We start from the raw sequence: 26,819 nt of genomic DNA on the forward strand, positions 1-26,819 counted from the left end.
CTTTTTATACCCTTCATGTTTTATCTTACTCTCTTACTGCATCATCTTACTCTAGTTGTGCCCACCTTGTCATCTCTCTTGCTGTTTTCTCGTTTGTACCAGCTGATTTTGACATTTTCCATGGAGACGGCAGGCCATTGCAGTTGCATGTAATTTTTTGGCCCGTGCACATGTGTACTATTTTATCTTTTTTACACAAATTTTCTGGCAGAATGACAATATACAGAATTTAATTGACAGACAGTGCCCATCCTTACATTTTTTTTAGTTTCATCTCATTTCATGCACCCTCCCTATCTCTAATGATGACATGCTGTATAGGCCAACCATATTCACGGTCAACATTTAAAAGCATGGCACCTTTGATGTTCCCACCCATACCACTGAGACTGCATGCAAACATTCTATTTAAGCAAGACAACTGCCTACCTATTCAGATGTGCACCACAGTGGAGGGGCCACATTCAGGTATTGCACCTGATGTTTTTAGAGTGCAAACCGAAGACCCCCCCCACACACACACACATACACACACATGGTTAAGTTTAATTAAACAATGTGGCCCACAGCTAATTTTCAGCTTTTTGGCCCCTTATGCGGTTAACTTTGACACCCCTGTTCTCGATAGTGAATAGATAGTGAAGCCTGTTTAGGATCATAGACTTTAGAGTTTGTATGTTTTATCAGTTAAAACTTGTTTTACTTATCATATCTCAATATGTAAAATGTTTGGTAATCTTTATCAAATAAATGTGTGCTTGCAGAAATAAATAGAAATGAAGATTTAAAAAGCATATGAGCTTATAGATCTCTATTAGCAACCTTTTTTTTTCCAGCAGAAAAGTCTGTAGCAGGCCAAATGGTTACTGTATGTAATGTATCATTAGCGTTTATCATGGGCGGTTTTATGCTGGAATGGGTCGTTAGGATGTGGCTTTATGGACTCATTAGTGCTGGATCAGATCACTATTGATGGAATTCCCAAAGTTCCTTTCATATGTGGAGGCAAAAATCCACCCAAATCGGGGAGTCAGCTTTACCAGGAATCAGAAGTCCAAAAGATGTTTCTGTTGCTGCATCAAAGAATTAAAAATAACTGAGGTGTTGCTTTATGGAACTGATTGACTGTCCTTATAGGAGGCAAGCTGCCGCCACTATCAATCATGGCTGTTTTATTTGGAGAAGTACTCTCTTACATCCAGGATTCCATCCATATAAAGCATGTGGATGAGGGGTTAAAGCCTATCATGCTTATAAAGCAGCACTTGCTATCCATTCATCCCCTAACACAGCACTTAAAAAAAAAAAATGAACGGAGGGATTAACAGTTTAAGACCAGCAGAAGTTTTACTATCTGCATCCTGTTTAAGCTGATCTGATTAATTCAGTACAGTGGATTGAATTTCAGCACCCATGTTATCAGCATGGATTTGGCGCCATGATCATCCACATCAGCAGTAAAGGCTTGTAATTGGCGCTGTCATTCGCTGGAGAAATTCAACAGTGGGAGAAGAAAGGATCGGGTGCCAGACAAGCATGAATAGACTATAAGAGGGTAAATATCCTTTCAGATTATCAGTTAAGGTTAGGCATAGATTAGGAGGGTTATTGCTAGTGTAAAGGGTAAAGCTGGCCATACACTGGCCCGATTTGCCGCCGTTTCGACAGCAGATTCGATCACTGGGATCGAATTTGCTGCCAATCGTTCACGCTACACGCCGAATTTCGATCCATTCCGCCTGATCCCGTCGATCGCGACGTGCGAAAAATAACCGTCGATCGCCCGCAGGTAAAGAGCGCAACGCTAGCGGCGTTCGAATGCCCGACGACCGACGCAATAGAGCCGCATACATTACCTGCTCCTCCGGCACGACTCCCAGGTCTCCGCTCTTCTTCTCCGTCTCCACTCTGGTCTGGTCTCCGGCATGCTTCCCTTTTTCCTGTCCCGGCAGGAAGTTTAAACAGTAGAGGGCGCTCTACTGTTTAAACTTCCCCCAGACAAGAAGAAGGGAAGCATGCCGGAGACCAGACCAGAGCGGAAAAGAAGAACGGAGACCCAGGAGTCGTGCCGGCGGAGCAGGTAATGTATGCGGGATGGGGAAGAAGCGGTGGCAGCAGCACCACCACCACCACAGATTGTGAACGGTTTCAGGCTGAAATCGGTTCACAATCTGTTTTCAGTAAAGGTAGCCATATGATCCCTCTGATCAGATTCGATCAGATAGGGATCTGTCTGTTGGTCGAATCTGATGGCAAATCGACCAGTGTATGGCTACCTTTAGAGAAGGTTATCTTTAGTTATTAGGGTTAATGTTACGCATCAGGAAGAGGTTACAGCTGAGCTACAGTTAAAATGTTCCCCCAACAGCTATGGATTTGTCACAGTATACCAAGTACAAGCTCTTGTTTTTTTTTTGTTGTTGTTGTTTTTTTATAAAAAGTGACTGAAAGGGTTAATTAATTATATTACATTATCTCCTGCAGGCATATTACTCACTGAACTAGGCTGCTCTTCTGGCTAAAGAAAGATTGTTCTCTTATCTTTCAGTGATGTAGATAAGAGCTCAGAGAGATTCTTTGTGAAAGGCTAATGCCTGGTACACACCATGCATTTTCCTGTCAGATCAACATGTCAAATCGATCATTTCCATCAGGTCCGATCATTTTTACGATTGTTTTTCTGATCGATTTTCCAATCACTTCTGTACAGAATCGATTGGAAACCTGATTGGACCTGTTGGAAATTATCGATTTGACATATTGATCTGACAGGATATTGCATGGTGTGTACCAAGCATTACAGACAGCAAGCCAAGCAGTCTGAAAATAGCAGTGTTCATTTTTCTGATTGAACTTTATAATTTTCTACTTTGTAAGATGGCAAGTTACGTGTTGGGAAGAGGCAAACGTCAAGTAAGGAAATGAATACTAGGTGCTGACTTTTTGTTTAGAGTATTGGTTAGAGCTAGGCAAGTACAGAGGAAAATGATTGTTGCAAACCCAAAATACTATAAGCAATCGTTTTGCAAGTACTCACACTTGTGCATATCCACTGGCGTTGAAGCTTCCTGTATTGTGTTAAAGAGGACCTCCAGTGAAAATAATGTAATAAAAAAGTGCTTAATTTTGACAATAATTATGTATAAATAATTTAGTCAGTGTTTGCTCATTGTAAAATCTTTCCCCTCCCCGATTTACATTCTGACATTTATTACATGGTGACATTTTTACTGCTTGCAGGTGATGTCACTGGAAGGAGATGCTGCTTGCTTTTTTGGCAGTTGGAAACCGCTGTTATTTTCCACAATGCAACAAGGCTCCTACAGAGTGATGTCAGTACCTCAGTGCTGTGAGGCACTGACATCACACTGTGGGAAGGGTTTCACCACAAAATCAGCCATACAGAGCCCCCTGATGATCCGTTTGAGAAAAGGAATATATTTCTCATGGGAAAGGGGGAATCAGCTACTGATTGGGATGAATTTCAATTCTTGTTTACGGTTTCTCTTTAAAGCAGTCTATGCAACGTCAGATTGAAGTTCGCCTCGGATGAAATTTAAGCTTATCTATACCTTGCATCGTTTTCTGTACAGAACGTTACAGCATGCTAAGTTTCAAGAGGAACCAAGATGCACTATTTGGGAAAAAAAGCTCCCGAAGTGCCTTTCATTGCAAAATCTGCAGAGACGGATAATGTCAAAGGGTTCTTCTCATGTGAACTTGTTCTGTCTTATGAAGGGAAGTGCAAAGCACTTGACGGCCTGTTGTAAGTGAAGCCTTTTGTGCAGATAAATTACTTTGCTTTTCCTTCTGTGTGTCTGCAAAAAGAAAATGTACTACCAATTTTCTGGAGTACAATCAGTGAACACTCTTGATTTTTCTTTCTAGTCTTGCTGAGAGCTCCTTTCATCTTGAACTCATAGGATGCTTTGTATTGTGGATAAAAACGGTAGTTTATAATATCAAAATTAAAGCCCAGACAAAAGATTAAAGGTTGATGTCTTAGACACGAGTCTTCTGTTATTAGAAGAAATATTGACAGGTCTCAGGAAGTTCTCATACTTTACCCCTCCTTCCATATTTTTACAAGTCAGAATTTCCCCCGAAGCAAGTACAGAATTCACAAGTGTCATGTATGTGCACAGGCTGCATGTAAGTATGACTTTTCTAGACATGTTGTGACATGGGAACCTATTAGCATAAGTCTAAAGTAATCGTTTTTATAAACAGCAAAAAGGAAAGGGGGGAGGGGGAGCATAGAGATCGTATTGTGCTTATGAGACTTGAGAGGCATGGGTTAACATCCCAATTCCCATAACACTGCTGTGGTTTTGTAAGTTCTTTTCTTTTTGAGTTGAGCTACATTTCTCCAAAGAGATGCAGGCACCAAAATATTATCCTTGTGGCTTGAGTATAGCCAGCCAGCCAGCATAAGGGTATCCCATTGGACAGGACTTGCATTTGTTCTAGCTTTGTATTTAGTCTGTTGATAGAAGATATTGTAGAAAGATGTTGCACAGTTTTGAGGACCATTTCAAAGGTACATAGATCACATTCTGGCACCTTATGCAGACTGCATATCTTGTAGACCCTAGGCTCTCAAACATGTGGTACGCATATCCCAGGGGGTACTTGTGATTGTTCCAGGGGGTACTTGGGTTTGATATACTTAACCAAAAATAACAAATGTAGAGTTTTGGAAAATTATAAATCTTATTTAAACAACACCAAATTAGTATTTTAGCAAATTGAAAGCAATAATAAATGTTTGGAAATTGTTTAGAACCAATTATCATGAACTAAGATTAAATATATATTTGTCAAGGGGTACTTGTGATAATGTTCATTATGCTAGGGGGTACTTGGTGAGTACAGGGTTTTAAAAAGGGTACATACCAATAAAATGTTGAATTAAATTGTTCTGTATTCTGCCTTAGGGGTTGCTACTGGTAGCCCCATCTCTCTGTCTTGTCTGGTACGAACGCTTGCTGCAGGCTCGGTGAGGTAACCGTTAAGCAAACGTTCGCGTTCTCTATTTCATGTTTGTGTTTCATTGGTTAATTAGGGTGGCACGCTTATCACTGGGCGCCTAACGCGCGGTGATCGTGTCTTTAACGCGTTTGCTGTTGCGAATGAGTGCGGTGTTCGCGTTTAGCTAGCGTTTGTTATTTTCTTTAAAGTTCTGATTGTTGTTGCTTGCTGTGCCTTTCTTGCTACTCTCGTGCTCTGTCCTGCTCGGTCTTGTGTCACTGTTGGCAATCGCCAGTCTTGCGATTGCGTTCCCACTTCGTTTCCGTTGTTGTGTGTTCACCGTCGCTGGGTGGCGACTGGATTGGTGGACACACATACATTCTGTCTCTGTGCTCTTTCTCTACACTTGTGCTCAGTCTAATTCGGTCTTGTGTCACTTTTGGCAATCGCCACTCTTGCGATTGCGTTCCCACTTCGGTTCTGTTGTTGTGTGTTCACCGTCGCTGGGTGGCGACTAGATTGGTGGATACACATACATTCTGTCTCTGTGCTCTTTGATTCGGTCTTGTGCCACTTTTTGCAATCGCCACTCTTGCGATTGCGTTCCCACTTCGGTTCCGTTGTTGTGTGTTCACCGTCGCTGGGTGGCGACTAGATTGGTGTATACACATACATTCTGTCTCTGTGCTCTTTGATTCGGTCTTGTGCCACTTTTTGCAATCGTCACTCTTGCGATTGTGTTCCCACTTCGATTCCGTTGTTGTGTGTTCATCGTCGCTGGGTGGCGACTAGATTGGTGGACACACATACATTCTGTCTCTGTGCTCTCTCTCTTTAAGGGCTATCTTGCCCTGCATTGCTTCAACTCGTACAATTCCCAGCTGGCATCTGTGGCCGTGCAGAGGCTGTGTTCATCTGCACTCCACAGCTCCATCTGCCGGTGGGAATTGCCCTCTACAGGTGCATCGCACCCAAGCTGGGTTCTGACAAATTACACGCTTGTGGAGGATTTCTGCAGTGTCAGCACGCGTCCTGTGCGCTGACCACGGAAATAATTCCACAATCGTTACAATACCATTGCAATATCATTGCATTGCATGGTATAAAACATGATTTTATTGCAGCTTGTTTGTGATGCTGGTCGCTATTTTCGATGTGAAGGGAACCTTAATACCAGAGCCTTGGACTCCATCCTAAAACTGCTCCTTGTTCAATGATGTAGACATTTGTAATGGCAGCCATCTTTACCTGTCTACTTGTTTATAAAAGTAAACTTTTTAGTAGATCAAAATATTTGAAATAAAAATGTCAGAATAAAGGGACTGATATCACTACTTCCATAGCTAAAAACTCTAATAAAGTTACTAGCTATTTATGAGATACAGCAAGTTCCTGATAACGGTAGTTTTGTCCTTTTCTCCCTTCTGCAAAAGTACCGTAAAAGGTAAGAAAGGTTTTTTGTGAACAGCAAGTACTTTAGATTGGATATTATTACTGTGCTTACAAAAGGAAGAATGCACAGGATCTTGCCAAGCTGTTGTTTTGAATGATCAATTTACAGGAAAACATGGGAGCACCCAAGTATGAAAAATCCACTATTTGGAAAAAGTAATAGTGGAAACATACTGTGATGAGGAAGCAACTTCAAGATGCAGATTGTGCCCATTTTTCAAAGGAAACCTTAACTGAGAGGGATATGGATGTTTCCTTTTAAACAATACCAGTTGCTTGGCGGTCCTGCTGAACTATTTGGCTGCAGTAGTGGCTGAATCACATACCTGAAACAAGTATGCAGCTATTCCAGTCTGACTTCATTCAGAGCACCTGATCTGCATGCTTGTTGAGGGGCTGTGGCTAAAAGTATTAAGGTGCGTACAGACGCACAACTATAAGGAACGACGGGTCCGTCTGACCCTCCCACTTGGCGGGCGTTCCAGCGATAGTAGAGCGTGTGTACAGTCTGTCGGCAGACTGATAACACTAACTCTGAACGAGCGTATTGTTCAGAAACAGTGTTATCACTCTGCCGACAGACTGTACACACGCTCTACTATTGCTGGAACGCCCGCCCAGCGGGCTGTGTTTTATATGCACATAAAAATGTGGTAAACAGCGGAAAAGCCGCTGCATGTTCTGGCAGCAAGGCGGCTGATTCCGCGTCTGATACGGCGGTTTGTCCGCGTCAGCAGGCGTCTGGTTTGTCTGGAGCTGGTGCTGCCCATGGGTAGAGTGGCGTGGGGGTCGCCGCATGTTCTGACGGCAAAGCGGCGGATTCCGCGTCCAGTGCGGCGGGTTCCCCGCAACAAAATGCGTCTGGGTTAGCTGGACCTAGTAGTGCACACAGATGAAGAGCTACGCGCATGCGCGCCGCTAGACAGGCTCTTTATACCAATAGGAGGAAGATCAGCTGATCGGGACGGTCAGCTGATTCCTGTCCGGCTATTGATTGGTTGATGGGAGCTGGGCGGCGCTGTGGGGTGTTTTACTATATATAATGGATGGTGTTTGACTCGGCTTGCTTTTAGTTCAAGGTCCTTTTAAGGTCCAGTGTTAGCCTATCATACATGAAACAAATCTAAAGCCTCATACTCACCGCAACAACCCAGGAAGTTGGATCCAGTGACGTCTCCCGCACGACGAGCGTCCAGCGATTTATCTTCCTGCCGACGGGTACACAGGGCGTCGCGGGAAGTCAGTCGATCGCGGTATTTTGCACGGTGTCATACGGGATCTTAAAGATCTGATCCGCCGTAACAGTCGTTTATCGCCACGCGATGCTAAGGGACGTTCACATGCTCGCACTCCTGCACCCACACCATAAAAAAAATGACTGGTCATCGGGAAAATCATTGGTAAAATTGTGATGTGGGCACGAAGCTTTAGTTCCATGCTAACTTTTTACCTACATCTATCAATTAAAATTTGCTGGTTTCAGAGCGTTTGCAAGCAAATTTAACTTCCAGTAAATCTAAACATGCGCTGATGTGAATCAATATATTGCTGCTTATATCTTAAGACAATCCTGGGATACAATTAGCTGTAAGCTGCAAGTTGCTCCTATTTTGTAAACAATAAAGAGAGCAGTAATTTTATTTCTGCCCCAGGCCATCTGCTTCCCATTCACACACACATGGTGCATGTTATGAGCCACTCTAATAAAACACAATATTTCAGGATTTTTACAGCTATACTAGTGCTGAAACTAGTTAGCAATCTATGTTTATTAAATTGTGTTGTAAGTTCAATTAAAAAATATTTTACCCAAATGTATTAAAAGGGTGTCAGTTTGCAAAGTAAACTTGCTTTTTCTCTTATTCTTCTCCTTATTGTGCATTTTTTGTAGCATTTTCACTTTCTGGAGTGCTTCACAGAGTTTGTAATATAGTCGCTTATTGTCCCAAATCCCAACCAAATTATAGGTATGCTTTTAAGATGTAAGAGAACATTGAAGTGCATGGAGGTAGCCCACCCAAACACAGAAAACAGGGATAACAGAGGTGCCGTAAAGTATAAAAACAATTAAAAGCCGTCTAAAAAGAGGGAAATGGGTGCACTTAATTCCCTCATGTAAACACAGATCAGGCCAGATGAGCTGTTTAGAAGTATAACAGCAATATTTATTACAAATAATCTCCAAATATGCAACGCCTTTCACGGGCCAACATCCCGCTTCATCAGGCAATCAAGTGTGGAGCACACTAAACTGAAATGGAAAAGAGCCAGAGCGCCTCTGGCTCTTTTCCATTTCAGTTTAGTGTGCTCCACACTTGATTGCCTGATGAAGCGGGATGTTGGCCCGTGAAACGCGTTGCATATTTGGAGATTATTTGTAATAAATATTGCTGTTATACTTCTAAACGGCTCATCTGGCCTGATCTGTGTTTACATGAGGGAATTAAGTGCACCCATTTCTCTCTTTTTAGACGGCTTTTAATTGTTTTTATACTTTACTGGCGCCTCTGTTATCCCTGTGTTTATTATACAGCTAGTCCACCCTTTGGTGGAGGGATGTCTTTCCCCATCCTTTTTCTTTCTACAGAGAGCGACATTTTAACCTGAGTGGGGTCAGGTTCTAATTATCCCCACCTGCCTATCCAGTGGTCGCCTATTTGGTGACCCACACTTGTGAGTATATTTTTATTCACATAATTTCGGTCAGTTTCTTAAAATACTACGTTAGATCGAGCTCTCGGTTTCTATCTTTTTTCGTTTACACAGAAAACGTACAAGCTCCCATGCAGATAGTACCTTGGACACTAGTACTGCAGGGGGAGAGTGCTATCCACTGACCTGCATTGCCACCCATGGTCCCCCCCCCCCCCCTACCTAAGATGCAGCTGTCATAGGTTTAGGGAGGGGCTGGAAGTCTGATCTCTGCAAGGTACTGCCATAACCATTCTTGAAGTTATTTAACAACTAATGGACATTTTAGGCAGAGGAACAGAATTGCTAATGTTAAACCATAAAGAATGTTGGAGCTGACGTCAGAAAAATGGGCCCTACATAGGTTCTCATACAATGCCATGGAAGTCTACACATAGCTGGGATGGGGTGGGGCAGACCTGATCTTCTGATACGCAGAGTTGAGGGGGAGAGGGTTATACAAGCAAAAAGTAATGATTTGCTGTTTGATTGTCCCTAGATTGCTTCTTCAGACCTGCCATAAAAAAGTTGTAACATATAACATTGCCTAGATGCGTCACTGTAGTCCATGAATGCATGCCTCATCCATCCCATGTGGTCAGAGCATTTCTTAATAAAACTAACCTATATATACTCAGAGCATTTTCTTTTCTAATGCTTCCCCTCTGTGGTTGACAGTAATACAGAAATACTTCTCCCCTTGTGTTGTGCCATCCCCATGTTAGCACCATTGAAGCCACTTTCTAAAAGATTGAACTCTGCCTTAAATCATCACACATTTCGGGAAGGAGCCTGAATAGGCAAACCTGGCCTCATTTTCATGATAAAGAATGCATACGGATAAAACCCTTTGCCATCACTAATGACCGTTTACCTATCCGTGGCACTTTTAATAATGGCCAGTAAACGGTGGTCCGCACTGGATAAAGCCTTCGCTGTGCTGCTGTTTAAATCCTCTTGTGTAGGTTTGATATCCAAAATGGAAGCCGTGATGCTGCATAAGTCAATTAAAGCATTAGGTAATCTAATTGTGCTGTAGCCACAAAGTAGCTTAAAAGCTGCACTGCCAGTGAATAGTACACGGCGCTTCCCCCACCCCCTTCAGTTTGGCTGTCCAGCATGGTCTTTATAAAAAAAAAAAACGAGAGAGAAAAAAAAGGGAATAGAGAAAATACACAGAAGGACAACAATAGGTCCAGAGGGACTTGCTCATGCAGATGTTGGGAAAGCCAGTATGCCTAGCCAGAGGGCAAGAAATACTTTGTGTGCAGGGAAAGATCTGTATGCCTGTAATATAATCAACAGAGTGCAAAGGGGGGGAGGTGCTTCTGGCCACTGTTGCTGAAATTTTGGAATTTGTTTTGCCCTCAGCAAGTCTCTCAATCTTGTCTCTGTTCATTAGTTGTTGGGGGAAACTGATCAGCAGAAAAATTGTGCAATTAAACTTACTTATCCTGCAGACATTGATGTGTGATTAACATTCCTCCATGTTGCTTTGATTACTCACTTTGTTCAGTCCGTACGTATCGGACATGCGCATTTTGTTCTGCAGGGATTTTGTGAAGTAATATTTTTACAACTTATAAGTTATAAGCAGATTTTGCTCTTCACCTGTTACAAAAGTTAAAAACATTGTTCGATTCATTTATGTTTTTAAGTAATTAGAATTTACACATTTGATTATTAGCTGTCCTGCAGCATCTGTGTGTTTTATTTTTATTATAATTTAAATACATCTTTTAATATTTTGTGCCCTAAAATTTTCTAATTGGTCAGTGCAGTGATCTTTGCAGAGTTGTCATAGTTAATTTGGTTTTAAAGGTACTGGGATGGATATAGTAATGGTGTGAGCCTTTTAATTATTTCGTTTAAAAGGGCAAAATTAGTTAAATCATTTGTGGTTGTTTTTTTGTAAGTCATTTTTTTTTTAATTCTATTTTTTTTAGGGGGGGGGGGGGGGTGACGTTACAAAAAAGAATGGTGGAATTACTGGGTCTATGATTACTCCCTTGCTTGAAAAGAAAATTAGTACCGGGAACAATTTTTTGTCATATTTATTAAGCATTCGAAATGTTAAGGATAAAATAGTAGTATCTTAGTCTTAGCATCCCCTCAAAATGTGGGTTTCTCATTCATTTTATTATATATGTTGAAGCAATGTGCAAACTGATATAATCTAATTAAGCTTTTTTTAGGCAGGGGTCACACTTGTCTTTCATTTTTTTTGTGTGCGTTTTTCTGCACACCAAGTATGTTTGTATTCAGAAAAAAACGCATGTTTTTTTTTCACTGCAGCTAATGTAATAGATAGAGAAAAACAAGAAAATGTGCAGAATTATCCTGCAGAATGACATTTTTTTCTGCGCGTAAAAAAGTGTGAACTAGCCCATTGATTAACATGAGTTCCCAGTTTTGCTATGCAGAAAACACGCACGAAAACAGTCAAGTGTGTCCCCTGCCTAAATCGTTTGTGCACAGAGCTAAATGTTGGAAGGAAGAGTGAGAAAGCTCTGCTGCAGGAACTCAGATCCTGAGCCATCCGCATGAGCAAAGCCTGTCCAGGCTTCAACTCAACCCAGGAATCCAAAACAAAGAGCAGCCCAGGGCAGGATTTCCTTTAGGATTCCTGAATGGGTCAATTTTTGTTTCAGAAGGATTCTCCCAACTATTAAAGGGGGACCTTTAAATCAACCTTTTAATAGCCCTTTAACGATCTACAATGCAATCCCTTACTGAGATCAAAAGCTGGTGCTGTTCTGTTCCCTGGAACTTTAACCCTTTCACTACTAGTGAAATCTGTCATTTTTCACTTGCGGAAATACAACCCAAATTACACACATACATGTTAATAATCACCCCCAACCCATATATATATATCTTAAAAGTAGAGGACCTATGGAGATAAAAGAACAATACAACATACCATATTAGTCAGCGCTGCGTAATATGTTGGCACTTTATAAATACAATAAATAAATTAGTGCAAAAGACGATACAAATCAATATAGGTGCATGTTAACAGTATAATCTTCAAAATTGCCACCAAATGCAATGACTGAGGCTAAAATTAAAACTGCCCATATTTTTTCTTAAATTAGAAACTAAGTGGAACTCTCATATAGGTGCCATACCTCTGAAAAGCTTCATCACTACCTGTATACCGTATATCATCATACCATCTCCTTGGCTTATCTTTTTATGCATCTACTGTTGTGTATCTACTGTAACTAATGTATGTTCATGCTCCACTGTTGTTACTGCACCACTGTATGTCTATGCACCATACTGTTAGTTACTGTGTACCACTCTATGTAACTGTACCATCACCGACCGTGCAGTGCCAAAATCCATTCCGGGTACAACTCCTGTTGTTGGCGAAATTTCTGATTCTGATAATAATGCCAATCACTACACATCTAACATGTGCAGTGCTGCTTTTGTGAAGTTATGTGAGTGGCGAGGAGTAGAGGGTTAACTATTGGTCAATGAAATAGCGGAAACACTGTTCAGTTCATAAATAATATTTTTAAAGACCCACTGTCGCGGAAATCATAACATTTAAAATACCTGTAAACACAGAGTAAAATGAGCCACAAATAACTTTTCTCCTATCTTGCTGTCACTTGCAGTAGGGAATAGAAATCTGACAGAACCGACAAGTTTTGGACTTGTCCATCTCTTCATGGGGGATTCTATGAAAGGCTTTTATTCTTTATAAAGACATTTCCTGAAAAGGATTTATACAATGATGCTGGCCAGCCTCCCTGCTCACTGCACTCTTTTTTGACAGTTGTACAGAGCAACTGCCATTCACTAAGTGCTTTTGAAACCAAACAAAACCCTGAGTATCCCCCATGAGGAGATGGGCTAGTCCAAAACCAGTCGGTTCTATCAGATTTCTACTACCTACTGTAAGTGACAGCAACATAGGAGAAAAGTAATTTATAGCTCATTTTACTCTGGAAGAAATATACTTATTTGTATGTGTTTACATGTATTTAAAATTTTATGATTTTCACAATAATGGTCCTTTAAAGGGACACTTAAGTCCAAAAAAAATGAGTTTTACTCACCTGGGGCTTCCAATAGCCCCCTGCAGCTGTCCGGTGCCCTCGCCGTCTCCCTCCTATCCTCTTGGCCCCGCCGGCAGCCACTTCCTGTTTCGGTGACAGGAGCTGACAGGCTGGGGACGCGAGTGATTCTTCGCGTTCCTGGCCACAATAGCGCCATCTATGCTGCTATAGCATATATCATATACCATATAGCAGCATAGAGGGTGCTAATGTGTCTGGGAACGCAAAGAATCACTCGCGTCCCTAGCCTGTCAGCTCCTGTCACCGAAACAGGAAGTGGCTGCCGGTGGGGCCAGGAGGATCGGAGGGAGACGGCGAGGGCACCGGACAGCTGCAGAGGGCTATTGGAAGCCCTAGGTGAGTAAAACTCATTTTTTTGTTTGACTTAAGTGTCCCTTTAAGTTTAAAACTGTACTTTTTTTTGCAACAATAAAAATGGAAAATAGACAAAACTGTAATTAGATGCTGTACTTTAAAAAGATGTGTTATATGAGTGTGGAAGAGTAGTGGTTTATGGTTTTATTTTATTTTTTTTAATAGCTGTATTTTTCAGTTTACTTTGCTGTTGAGTAGACACTCCCCATGGAGCATTACAGAACAGATCTTCTTTAGGGCCCTGTAATACGGGATGCTGAACTGCGTACTTGTCAGGCAGATTAGCTTCCTGGCTGCTGGCCATGACCACCGTTCGGCTGCAATTTCATAGCTCCAAATGGCTGTATTGAGTAACCTTTAACCACACAGTGGTGCTACCTGGCTGCCATGTTCTGCTGTAACTCCATAGGCGGGCCGCCTCTCTACCACCCACGGTGACTTGGGACCACTAGCATATGCCCGGCCAGAGCACAGGAGCAGCTGACAGTTGCTGAATTCATCACTTTCAGCCTGTGAAAGTGGCCTTATATGTGATGGATTAGAGTAGTATGTACATGCAGATAGGCACCCAGTATAACAAGTTAGAACTCTTTACTGAAGAAAAACATGCAGCGATAAAATCATTTACAACTATTGGGTAATGCAGCTTACTTAGAACAGAAATGACCACACAGAAAATACAGGAAATAACAATACCATAGAGATCACCATCACATTTTACAGACAGTGACATCTTGTGATTGTTTTACTATTATGCAGTTTAGGTAATAATCCTGTTGATGCTTCCAACAATAATGGCATCAGAGGTTCAATGAAAGAATCGCTCATTTGTTGCTTCTCGTTTAGTGATCTGCCACAGCAGATTGCTAAATAGTCCACAGCCAATGTTGAAACAGCCTGAAATGATCGTCTCAGCTGAGTATTATTGTGTGTGTCACTTTATCCAGACATAAAATACCAGATAGGGCAATGACAATCGGATGTAGCTATAGTTTATGCACCCTATTAAATGAGATTTGGACAGTAGGTAGTTTTTCTCTCTATATTTTGAAGATTGAGATGGTCGTAGATGGATCTCAAACATATTCAGACACCTAATAAAAGCAAATATTCAGTCTAATGCCGAGATGCTTTAGCGTTGTAGATATTAACTTCCATCCTTGCATCTTCTGTCTTCCACAGATTTGCGGTTAGCAGCTGACGCCAAAGTAGATGTGATTTAGATGTGGATCGTTTACCTCAGGAAATGCACTTCAACCAGATAAATAAATATTGATTTAATGGGTAAGCATATTTCTCTATACCATTAAGACATGTTAATTATGCATTTTGCAGACTTCTCTTGTTATGTTTTGACCAGTGTTCTACACTGAATCCTAAAACTATCTTAAAGAATGTATGGTGGATTTGTTTTAGTTCCTTGCTGTTGAGATACCGTAAGCTTCTGAATATAAATGACTTTGAATTTGCTGCCTGTAAGTTAGCAGTGTAAGGGCAGTTTCACTTCCTTATTACACTCGTAAAGTAACAGACCTAAATGCCGTTTCTTGCTGCATGAAATGCTGAATACTTGTTGCTGTTACATAACTTATGGCCCATACTCACGGGCTACAATTGTCGCCGCAACCATGTGGCACGCGCGTGTTGCGGCGACAAGTCGCCCGTGAGTATGAGGCGCGCAACTCAAACCGTTGCTCGTCGCTGCTGTCGCCAGGCGATCGGCGGTGGTCAATCGCATGGCGACAGTTGCCGCCGCAACTTCGCCGCAACTGTCGCTAGTCCGCGTGAGTATGCGGACTAGCGACAGCAACCAATAAAAAATACACGGCGCTTCCGGCGCGGGGGGGGGGGGGACGTCGGCGACAGCTTCCGTCGCTTCAGTAATCCCTCTTCTGCGTGTGCACGCGGAGGGACCTGGCGACGAGCTGTCGCGCACAGCTCCCGTGTGCTGGCGACAGGGCACAAAAGTAGCCCGTGAGTATAGGCCATTAGTTCACAAAAATGTGCCTAGGAATGTTCTAAAGGTGCCCATGCATCAGACGATATATGGGCAGATCGACTAACAGACAGATCTCTCTCTGATCAAATCTGATCAGAGTGAGATCTGTTGCCTGCCCATACACCACAGGCCGAATCCCGAGGGATTTCAGCATGAACTCTCTCGGGAATCGGCCTTGTTTTGCATTTGCTACCTCGCCCCCCCTTCCCGTGTAAAATGTGCCCTACTCGTGAATACTTTAACTGTCGTTGTCCACTGCTGGCTCCGTGCTCAATCATCCATCCACATACACGTGCCCCACATGATTGCCACCGTAACGTGGGGCATGTGTATGTGACGGAGCATGGAGTTGGTGGCGGACGCCGACAAGTAAATTATTCTGCACGGGGCACCAGGGGCCACATTTTATACACTAGGGGTTTGATTCACCAAACCGTGATAACTCATATACAGCCGTGCTAGCGTTTTCACACGCAGTCGTGAATTTTAGTGTGGAAATTCGCAATTGCGCTTGAAAATGCACGCAAAAACGCTAGCGCGGCCGTGATATGACTTGCCACGGTTTAGTGAATCAAGCCCTAGGGATGACAGCACCTGGAGTTTCCTCACGTTCGTCACTCATCCCGATATTGCACATTGTTTACACCACGCACCCAATTGAGCATGCCGGCCATACATCTTGCAGCATGTCCGATTGGATGGACAATTAACTGCCAAGTCGTCTGATGTATGGTCACCTTAAAGAGAAACTCCGACCAAGAATTGAACTTTATCCCAATCAGTAGCTGATACCCCCTTTTACATGAGAAATCTATTCCTTTTCACAAACAGACCATCGGGGGGCGCTGTATGACTGATATTGTGGTGAAACCCCTCCCACAAGAAGCTCTGAGTACCAAGGTACTTCTGGCAGTTTCCTGTCTGTGAACCTTGTTGCATTGTGGGAAATAGCTGTTTACAGACGTTCCCGACTGCCCAAAAAGCAAGCAGCAGCTACATCACCTGCCAGCAGTAAAAATGTCACCATGTAATAAATGTCAGAATATAAATCAGGGATTTAAAATATTTTACAATGGGCAAACACTGACTAAATCATTTATACATAATTATTGTAAAAATGAAGCACTTTTTTTATTACATTATTTTCACTGGAGTTCCTCTTTAAGTCTTCTCTTGTGCTCCTGGATCACCTCGCTCTCTCCCCATTGACTGGTGCTTTTTTTATAAACAATCTCTGAAGATTTATCAGATGCACAGGGAGATAAGAAGCAAAGGCAATATTCTTAAGCTCTGTACAGACACTAGATGTGCTGAGAATCCAGAGTGCGTATAGCAGCTCCCTGCTCCTCTTGGGCCTGCTTGGAGAGCGCTTGTTCTCCCCTTCCCAGCTTCCGCGTGATGTCACTCCCGCACTGCTCTATTTGCCCTTCTCCCCTTTACTGCATAGCAACAGTAAAAGTCGCTAGCCTGCAGTCTAGTGATGCCTCGGTTCAGCCTCGGCCCAGTCACCTGGCCCGATGGATCAGGTACCAATCCCTGATGGGTGACATGCATATAGCATCTGTACAGGGCTTTAGGGGTGAATCTAGATAGGCATAGCTGTGATTTGTTCCAGTCATAAAGTACGCAAGCAAGAATTGGGGTCCGTCAGGACTTTCATATATAATTCGAAGGATAAATATTTGAGGTTATAATGAAAACAATTATAATAATAGGCTACTGGATTTTAGACACATTGAGGCTCCCTGCACACTGCAAATCTGTTTTGCGATTCCGATTGCATTTCCGATTCCGATTTGCAATTCCGATTTTCCCTAAATGCAATCCACAGAAAAATGGAGGAATAAATGCAGCATGCAGTAACGTTTAAAAATCGCAATTGGATGTAAAAACCGATTAAAAATCGGAATTGCATGCAGTGTGCAGGGAGCCTTAAAGTGACACTGTCTGAATTCTGTGACTGATGTTACGCTTTAAATTCTACTTTTAGATCTAATCTGAGACAATTTCTGATTTTACATTTTATTGAATAGGGTGTGCTATTGTATATATTAGTCTGTCCATTTTATTTGTCAATTTGAAGCTCACCTTACAAAAAAACTGGTACATATCTTAATTCATTTGAAAGCTTTGGTTCTCCACTTTGTAGTTCTCCCTTGCCCCTGCATGCAAACCAGGAAGGAGGGTGTAAGGAGAGGCATTGGCAGCCTGCTGCTCACCACCTCTTCCAAACAGGAAGTGGGAGGGGTACTGAGCAAGCTGCTACTCAACCCTCTCCCATTGGGTAGACTGGAAGGGAGTGGTTCAACAAGTAATGGTTTTGCCATGCGCAGGTAGTGCACTGCAATTTTGCCGGGCCTAGCGCCAGGGGAGCACCACCCCTTTCTCTATTAGTGCCATGCTAATAGAGTAACAGGTGGTGCTCGCCTAGCTAATAGAGTAACAGGTGGTGCTCGCCTAGCTAATAGAGTAACAGGTGGTGCTTGCCTAGCATTAGTAAAATTGCCATGTGCATCAGTCCCCAAATGCTTTATATATCAGCATGTCACTAGTTCTTTGTGAATGCATGGGATATATTTTTCATATATATTTTTTTAAACATGAATCATCTTCTGTTTTCATCTGTGAAATGAATCGTTCTTCAGAATATAAAAATATCCACAAGCAGTAACTGTAAAATCAACAGTGATTGTAGTCAGCTGCTACTCCTTAGAAACAAAACCTCACTTATTAATGTTTTTCTTTTTATGTTTTAGCTCTCTTGAAGATGCACTGGACACCAGAGCATGCCCAGCCCCTGAACCAGTGGCCAGAGCAGCACCTTGATGTCTCCTCAACTACGTCATCTCCAGCACACAAATCTGACCTGTACCAAAGTAGTCGACAAAGGTTAAACTACGCTTGGGCAAATGATGATATATCTGCACTGACTGCTTCCAACCTTTTGAAAAGATATGCAGAGAAATATTCTGGTGTCCTAGACTCGCCATATGAGCGAGGTCCACTCAGTAGTTATACAGATGGAGCATTTGGCCCTGTGAATGGACAAAAGAGCGACATTGAACCTTGGCAAATGACACATGGAGCTGAAGGCTCATATAGTGTAAACTCCCTGCATGATAGTTTGGCTGGTTCCAAACCAGGTAATGGACATATTGGGTTGGGGAGCCCAACTATAGCATCTGGTAACCTCCCTGATCCACTTTACCCGGGCGGTACTTGTGGAGCACCTAATCCAGCAAGTGGACTTGTGGCACCACAGGATTATACCTCAACATACAGTGGCACATACCTTCCTTCTGGATACTGTACTCAGCCCACTGCAGCACTTCCACCGGGTCACCCATCATCTCTTCATAGCTCAGGGCTTCAGCCAACACATGCATCACCAGCTTTGGTTCATGGATACAGTTCCCCAGGCACAATATACAACTATAGCTCAAGCAGCTACCCTGCACAACCAGGATATGGCGGAATGCATCCTACACATCCTCCTGGTTACCTGCCTTCTGGTATTGCTGCGCCTACTCCTCTGCCACCACATACAACTTCATCAAGGCCTCCTGTAGTCCCTGGTTATACATACCAAAGTTCTAACTTGGCACCTATTTCTGTTACTCCCCTGAGCACAGAGTCAACTGGTTCCCTAAAAAGAAAAGCATTTGACATGACGGCAGCAGAGGAAAGTGAAGGCAGATATAGAAAATACAGCTATGATCAACCAAAGACTACCTCAGATGCATCATTTCCGATGTCTGACAGTATTCCAAATGAATGCAGAGGAAATGGCTTTAATCGCAATGGAGACACCCCCCAGGTGCCTTTTAAGCCTGGCAAGCGCTCAGCAGAGGAAGACGTGGGAAAATATGGTAGCCAGTCAATAAAATCAATGATCTCACCTACCTACAGTGAAGATTCACCTCTGCGGTCTAATGAAGCATTTGGTAAGTTCACACCGCCTGTTAATGGAGAACGCAGAAGTAATGATCAAGGACATATGTTTGCACAAAGAATGCAGCTGCCAGGGATGAAACCACCAGTGTTTTGTAGCCCAACAGAGGATCAGTTAAAAAATGTGGACCCCGTTATTCTAGAAATTGTAAATAATGAAATTGTGGACTGTGGCCCTCCAGTGCAGTGGACTGATATTGCTGGCCATGTATCAGTAAAGGCTGCAATTGAAGAAGAATTGGTTTGGCCCATTTTAAGACCTGGTGCATACACTGGAGCTAGCAGGCCTCCAAAAAGCATTTTATTATTTGGTCCCTCAGGTTCAGGGAAAACTCTTTTGGGCAAATGCATTGCAACCCAACTAGGCTCCACATTTCTGAAGCTCAGCAGTGCAACGCTTGTCTCAAAGTGGAAAAACAAGAGCGAAAAGATTTTGCAGACTGTGTTTTTCATGGCTAGCTGTCATCAGCCGGCCGTGATTTTCATTAGTGAAATTGATCTTTTGCTTTCTGCTCACATCAGTGAGGAAAGTTCCCACCTGATAAACATGAAGTCCCAACTGCTTTCCTTCTTGGATAACATGGCTACCTCAACTGATGACAACATTGTCTTCATTGGCACCTCACAAAGGCCAGATGATGTTGATGAAAGTGCTCACCACAGATTTGCCAGGAGATTTTACATAGCACCCCCAGATAACCTTGCCAGGAGACAAATCCTGCATCACACTTTGGCCCAACAAAACTATTGCCTTAGTGAAAGGGAAATGGCCCTACTTGTCCAGCACACTGAGGGCTATTCAGGCAATGAGCTAATCCAACTATGCCAGCATGCTGGAGCCAATCATCTCCATGGGATTTCAGGTCAGCTACAACCCACATCTTACAAAGACTTTGAGGGGGCATTCTGTAAACAACGAGCCAGTACCTCTCAAAAACAATTAGACTTGTATGTCGAATGGAATAAAATGTACGGCTCAAGACTCTGAAGAATGAAACTGAATGTGTTGATTCTACACTGGCCTTTTTTTTTTTTTAATGTGTGTTGAGTCTTCAGCTTGATTGAAGACCTTTCAAAAATATTTTTTTTCTTTCCCTTTAATCCTAAATGTGACAATTAGATGTCAAGTAGCAGACATCTATTTATGTGTGTATATGTATAAATACATATATACATATTTGTATAAATCTATCCGCTCCATTGAATGTTTCTCAGAAAACAGACCGTTATATATTTTTTTTATTTGTTCCTTCTTATCACATTTGGAAATGTTTGAGGAAAGTAGCTCTTCACTGTACTCAGGATATCATCTATTTATTGCCAAAGGTTGGCAGTGCCACTATAGTTTGGTGAGTGGTAATTTCTGGTGTCCTGTAGGCATCACATGATCTCAAGGATTTGTTTCCACTGGCTGTTATCAGCCTCTGTATTCATACTATTTTGTTTTATTTTTTTTTTCATTTTTAAAGTCATAGGAAATAATTGCCCCTTAATGGCACTTGGGGGAGCCCTATTCATTATTGGTTTAGATTAGGTGACCAGAAACAGCAATGGATTGCGTCTATAGAAGGCTCAAGAACTATCAAATAAGAAGGGATTGAAAGAAAACGACATTGCTAGCTAAGATTAGGAACCATTTGTATTTTTCACTTTTTTATGTTTTCATGTTTATTTCTAAATACTCAGGAAAAAAAAATACTTCCGAAATGAATGTTTTTGAGACTCACATTTTCAATAATCAATTGAATTAGAGACAGCTCAAGTACTTGAAGTTATTGCCAGGATTGAATGTATTACCAATCTCTCCACCCAATTTTCAGGAACAGTATCTCACACAGGTTTTGAATTTTTTTTAATGTTCTTTTATGACATTTGTTACTGTAGTATTGATGGAGTCGTGTCTACAGTGCGGGAGGTTGGAACATATCGTCAGTACCACTTTTTGGATGATATGTCATGTGCTTCATAGTTCTGTTGGAACATCACAAGCATCCTTCCTGTGTAAAAATTGTTTACAACTGTGATTTACATTTATTGGTTTACTGGAAACAGAACAATACCTCACTAATGCCCACAGACAAATACCTCATTATTGCTTTTAACTACTCTTCTACTTAACTAGAGATTCTTGTCTTTTATAAATGTACCAGAATTGATAGTAATGGGGCAGTTTACACTGATAGGCATTCTAGAATGAATATGTGCCAGTCGTTTGCACGTAATGGTAGCAGCCATTTTTGTGGACTGGCCTGCTATTCATACTAGTAAAACACATACACATGACAGCTGCATCCTCATGGCCATAGATTAAAGGTTCTCCATTATAGATAAGTGAGTCCTAACTTACCAACATGGAGGCCCATTTCATATGATGTAGACCTGGTTTCCTTGAAGGCCAGGCTTGGGGTATGTGAATTATGAACCAGATGCCCCTAGTCTGACTAGTTACTAAAGAAGGTTCCAGAGAAATAATTTAGTTATCCCCTTATAATTATTCATGGTGTTTGCAAAGATGTCTTGAAGTGGGACTGAAAAAAATGTAAGACTGCATTTGGAAAATCTTACCACGTAGCCTGCTGCATTACTTTAGTAAAATAGTGCTCTGTTGAGTCTATTTGGTAGCATATGAAATCAGGTTAGCACACCATTGTGGCAGTTTCATTTTATTGCATAAGTCAGCATAGACTTGACAATTGTTTTGGGGCCTCAGAGGGTCCCCTTCTTCAAAAAAGTGCAGAAAAGTTATTTTTCTAGGCTTCGGAGGGGACCCTCTGAGGCCTAGAAACAATTGTCAAGTTAGGGCTGACTTATGCATTAAAATGAAACTGCATTGTAACAACGGTGTGCTAACCTGACTTTGTTTGCTACTATTGATGTTTTTGGGTGACGTGGGTAACCACCCCAGGTTAAGCACCCAATACTCGGGCAAGGTGTGCCACTCCAGAAACTTTCTTGCATGTTGAGTCTCATTGAGTTCTTAAGGTCACCTTCAGATTTATTGGGGACTTAATTGCAGACCTGGCCATTTCCCCCCACTGGAGTTGATACCACACAGAATTTGGAGGACAACTGTGGCTCTATCTGGACACCCATATTTAGATGTTCAGCAGACAGGAGCAATTTGGTCGAGCTTCGTAGAGTTCCACTGAGCTGAAGTAATGCAGAAGGCATGTTGGTAAATCTAGCCAGCTTGTGGTCTTGCCACCATTTTAATTCTTGTAAACCCACTTTCTGATTGCTGCAATAACCAACCTGTCTCAAAAGGACACGTTACATAGTGTATCTTAAGTCCTAGAGCTTTAGGGCTGCATAAGACCCCACTTCTCTATGTTAAAGTGGGTAAAGATTTAACTTCACTTATAGAATGGCTGCCTCCTTTGTATCTAGCCATAATTTAAACTTGAAGTTTTATTTCTTTTAGATAGTTGCAACCTTTTAATTTATTTATCATGTATTTCAGTGCATTTTGTTTATTAGAAAATGTTCAAAAGTATCATTTTTAAATGACCAAAGAACTCTTTTTAGTATATATACAATGAAGAATGTATAATACCAAAGTGTTAAGTCCAGTAGGGATAGATTTCTTTTCCTTCCCATACTAAATGCCAAATCGCTGATCTGTACATCCATATTTTCTACCCACAGTGTTCATTCACCGCTAAGAAATGTTTACTGATCACTGGTGGTCTTGTCTGTCTGTCTGTGTATGCTTCATTTTCATGTGAAAATGTGTCCTCTTTAAACCAAAGTTTGTTAGTGAATAATATTTTGAGACATTGTAATAGAAAAGTTCTATTAGTTTTATAGTACATATTTAATTGTTTGCCTCACACATTTTGTCTGTATTACAGTTTGAAGACAAAAACGGATTAAAACTATACGCTGTTTTAATTTTGATTTACACCAAAGACGCTCATAATTTCATTTTGTACAGTGCAACATTTTTGCATCGTAATGTATTGTAAATGTATAAATATACAGTATAATGTCTGATTTCGGGTATCAAAATAACGCAGTTGAGTGTAATTGTAATGACCTCTTTGGAAACCTAAAGGTTGTCGCTAACTATCCAATTTCTAGCGAAAAATCGTTCAAGCGATCAGATAATTCTGATAGGAAGAAAAATCGTTTACTACACCATCAACGAACCAATTTTTGCTTCCTATCTACCACAGCCAACAACAAAAGCAAAATTTTGGTTTGACCAAAATCCAATCGGACAACTATTTTTATAATTGTTCGTAATTGATTGTGCACATCAATAGAGATTATTTACAACCAATCCGATCAGAATTTCTGATCGCTCGAATGAAGACAGTTAGTGGCCACCTTAAAGCTAAATACCCACCGGCAGATGTAGCCAGATGGATCAGGGATCGCCAACGACAAACGATCCTTTCCCCAATCCTTCAGGGCGAATCTGCAATAGTCATTTCCGACGGCAGAAATGAACGATCACGGCAAAACCTGCACAAGTCAATGAGGATCGGAACAATCCTCAATGACTTAATCAGACATGTTGGTTGATCGGGTGTCGTGCGTCGTTAAACATTGGTTAACAAATTTTCGTTAAACGATGTTGATGGATATCGTGAAAAAAAATGGTTGCAAAAAATTGTTTAGTGGGTAGGGCTTATAGAGTGTCCGAAGCTTACAGTGATGTTACCTGGCAGGCTGGTATGGCCCAACGGTCAGTCTGTGCTACTGTCTTTATCAGGCTATAGGTCTTTTATTGTGAGTACTGGAAAATAAATGTTGTAATTAAATGACATCAGTACTTCAATCAAGGTGTCACTTTTAAAGGAAATAAAAGTTTTATTAGATTTACAAAAGTGTTAAAGTACACCTGTCACACACCGGGGAACTAGACACGTGATGAAAACATACAATCCTGCTTTGGAAACCGCGTATAATAATAAATGGTAATCAAAATGACATCGGTTGTAAGTAATTTGCAGAAAAATCAACAAAAATTTACTTCTTTCAAAAGACAAATCCCTTTGCCCTAGCCTTTACATGTTCCAAGTCTTCCTAATGGATGATTCAGTAACCAATTACAAAGCTCTAGAGGTCGCCTCACTTTACTACATTTTTCATTTCAGCGTCCTACAGCTGTTTGATGTGCAGCTTTCATTGAAGAAAACCTCTGGCTCTGATCACTTTCTATGGCCAAGTTTTATATTAGATTAGCTATAAATTAAGGAAAGGTCTGGGGAAAGGCTGCGCATCCCTAAACACATGCTGCAATTGAATGGTTAATCGCACAGGCATACACCGCCTCTGCCAGACTGAAAAATGCATGCCCTGCATCCAAGACAAATGCTAACATTTATTAAACTAGGAGGTACTTTAGCTTCCAATATGGTTTGCATGCAAAGTATATTATACTAGACACTTGCGCCACGGTGAGGCAGACCTCCGGGCAAGTGACCTAACCTAAATTTAAAACCTCAGGAGCAGCTAAGCAGAAAAAAATGTGTAACTTACATTTGGTAGAACAGCGAGGGGAACGCCAGCGCATACCACTAAGGCTGCATCTGAAATGACCACCAGCTCAGTGTGCAGCACCTATATAGACTCTCCACACTTCGCATTCAATTCAGATGCAAATCTGCTACTACTTATCATGCAAACAGGAAACTCAGGAGGAGGGGCTGGGAGCAGCTAACCTGACAGTTACATAGTTACAAAGTTAAGGAAAGGTGGGGGGAAAGGCTGCGCATCCCTAAACACATGCTGCAATTGTCTGGCAGAGGCAGTGTATGCCTATGCGATTAACCATTCAATTGCAGCATGTGTTTAGGGATGCGCAGCCTTTCCCCCCACCTTTCCTTAACTTTGTAACTATGTAACTGTCAGGTTAGCTGCTTTCAGCCCCTCCTCCTGAGTTTCCTGTTTGCATGATAAGTAGTAGCAGATTTGCATATGATTTGCATCTGAATTGAATGCGAAGTGTGTGGAGAGTCTATATAGGTGCTGCACACTGAGCTGGTGGTCACTTCAGATGCAGCCTTAGTGGTATGCGCTGGCGTTCCCCTCGCTAGCTATAAATTAAACCTATCATTAGAGAGCTATGGTGATGTGTCATCAAAGAGAAATACAGTATGTGTATCATCAGCGCCTCCTAAAAAAAGTCTTAGCTTCTTGACTGTAATTTTTAACCACTTTTGGGAGGCAGTGATTGAAATCTACTCCCTGTTTTGATGCTCTAATACCTGCCAGGGTATAGATTTCACTAAACATACAATTCATTATATCATAAGGTTTTTTTCGCTTCAGTGTCACTTTAAGCCAGTTTTCCCCAGCATGCACTTTGGTCCAATTTTCAAAGCACCTATGATTTGCCAATTGCAAGGATACCTGTATATTGTTGTAAATGGTTGTGCTTCATTTCTTCTAGTGCAATATATTGGACCGTGGATGGTAAAGACACTGCATGCTGCAATTTTGTTGTAATTGGCAGTCAACTTAATGGTATTTTGCAATTGCACCAACAACTGAAGAGCAAGCACACAGGAAACAAAACAACTGCATACTGTCTGTGCACTTTGTGGTTTGTTATGGAAACCGGCCCTGTTGTGTCCGAATTTCTGTGATTAGGGTGTGCATTAGTTACCTGTCCTTAGATACAATCTCTGTGGATGGTGTATCCCCGTGCTGAGTAACAAAGTGGTAGACATTTTAGTCACAAAAAAATACTGTTTGTAGTTTGCAACAATTCTTTAAAGAGGATCTGTAACGTCAAAAGATCCCCTGGGGGGTACTCACCTCGGGTGGGGGAAGCCTCCGGATGCTAATGAGGCTTCCCACGCCGTCCTCCGTCCCTCAGGGGTCTTGCTGCAGCCCTCCGTAAAAAGATGACGTCAATATTTACCTTCCCGGCTCCTGCGCAGGCGCTCTGACGGCTGTTGGCTCCGAAGTAGGTGGAAATACCCGATCGCCGTCGGGTCTGCTCTACTGCGCAGGCGCAAGTTTCCGGCGCCTGCGCAGTAGAGCAGACTCGACTGAGATCGGGTATTTCCGTGTAGTTCGGAGCCGAAAGCAGCCACAGCGCCCCCGCTGGAGCCAGCAAAGGTAAATATTGAACTGACAGTCGGGTCTGTCGCCGGCTGTTCGGAGGGCTGCACCGAGACCCCCGTGGGACAGAGGACGGCGTGGGAAGCCTCATTAGGATCCGGAGTCTTCCCTCACCCGAGGTGAGTACCCCCCAGGGGATGTTTTTGATGTTACAGAGTCTCTTTAAAGAGACTCTAACCCCCCCCCCCCAAAAAAAAAAAAAATCTGGGGGATACTTACCTCAGAAGGGG

At 42.0% G+C, this 26,819-nt stretch overlaps 1 protein-coding gene across 3 annotated transcripts in view; it reads left to right on the forward strand.

Annotated features, from left to right (window-relative positions):
• The window catches only part of LOC137545769 (fidgetin-like protein 2), a 140,826-nt gene extending 118,588 nt beyond the window's left edge, over nt 1-22,238 (forward strand). For all 3 annotated transcript variants that reach the window (XM_068267366.1, XM_068267365.1, XM_068267367.1), the window contains 2 exons: nt 14,745-14,846; nt 18,318-22,238. In XM_068267366.1, the coding sequence (XP_068123467.1) occupies nt 14,843-14,846; nt 18,318-20,500 (2,187 nt within the window). In that variant the 5' untranslated portion in view covers nt 14,745-14,842 and the 3' untranslated portion in view covers nt 20,501-22,238. The remainder of the gene's footprint in view (nt 1-14,744; nt 14,847-18,317) is intronic.
• The last annotated feature ends 4,581 nt before the right edge of the window (nt 22,239-26,819 follow it).

This window comes from Hyperolius riggenbachi, chromosome 2 (genome assembly GCF_040937935.1).
Source record: "Hyperolius riggenbachi isolate aHypRig1 chromosome 2, aHypRig1.pri, whole genome shotgun sequence".
NCBI lineage: Eukaryota > Metazoa > Chordata > Amphibia > Anura > Hyperoliidae > Hyperolius > Hyperolius riggenbachi.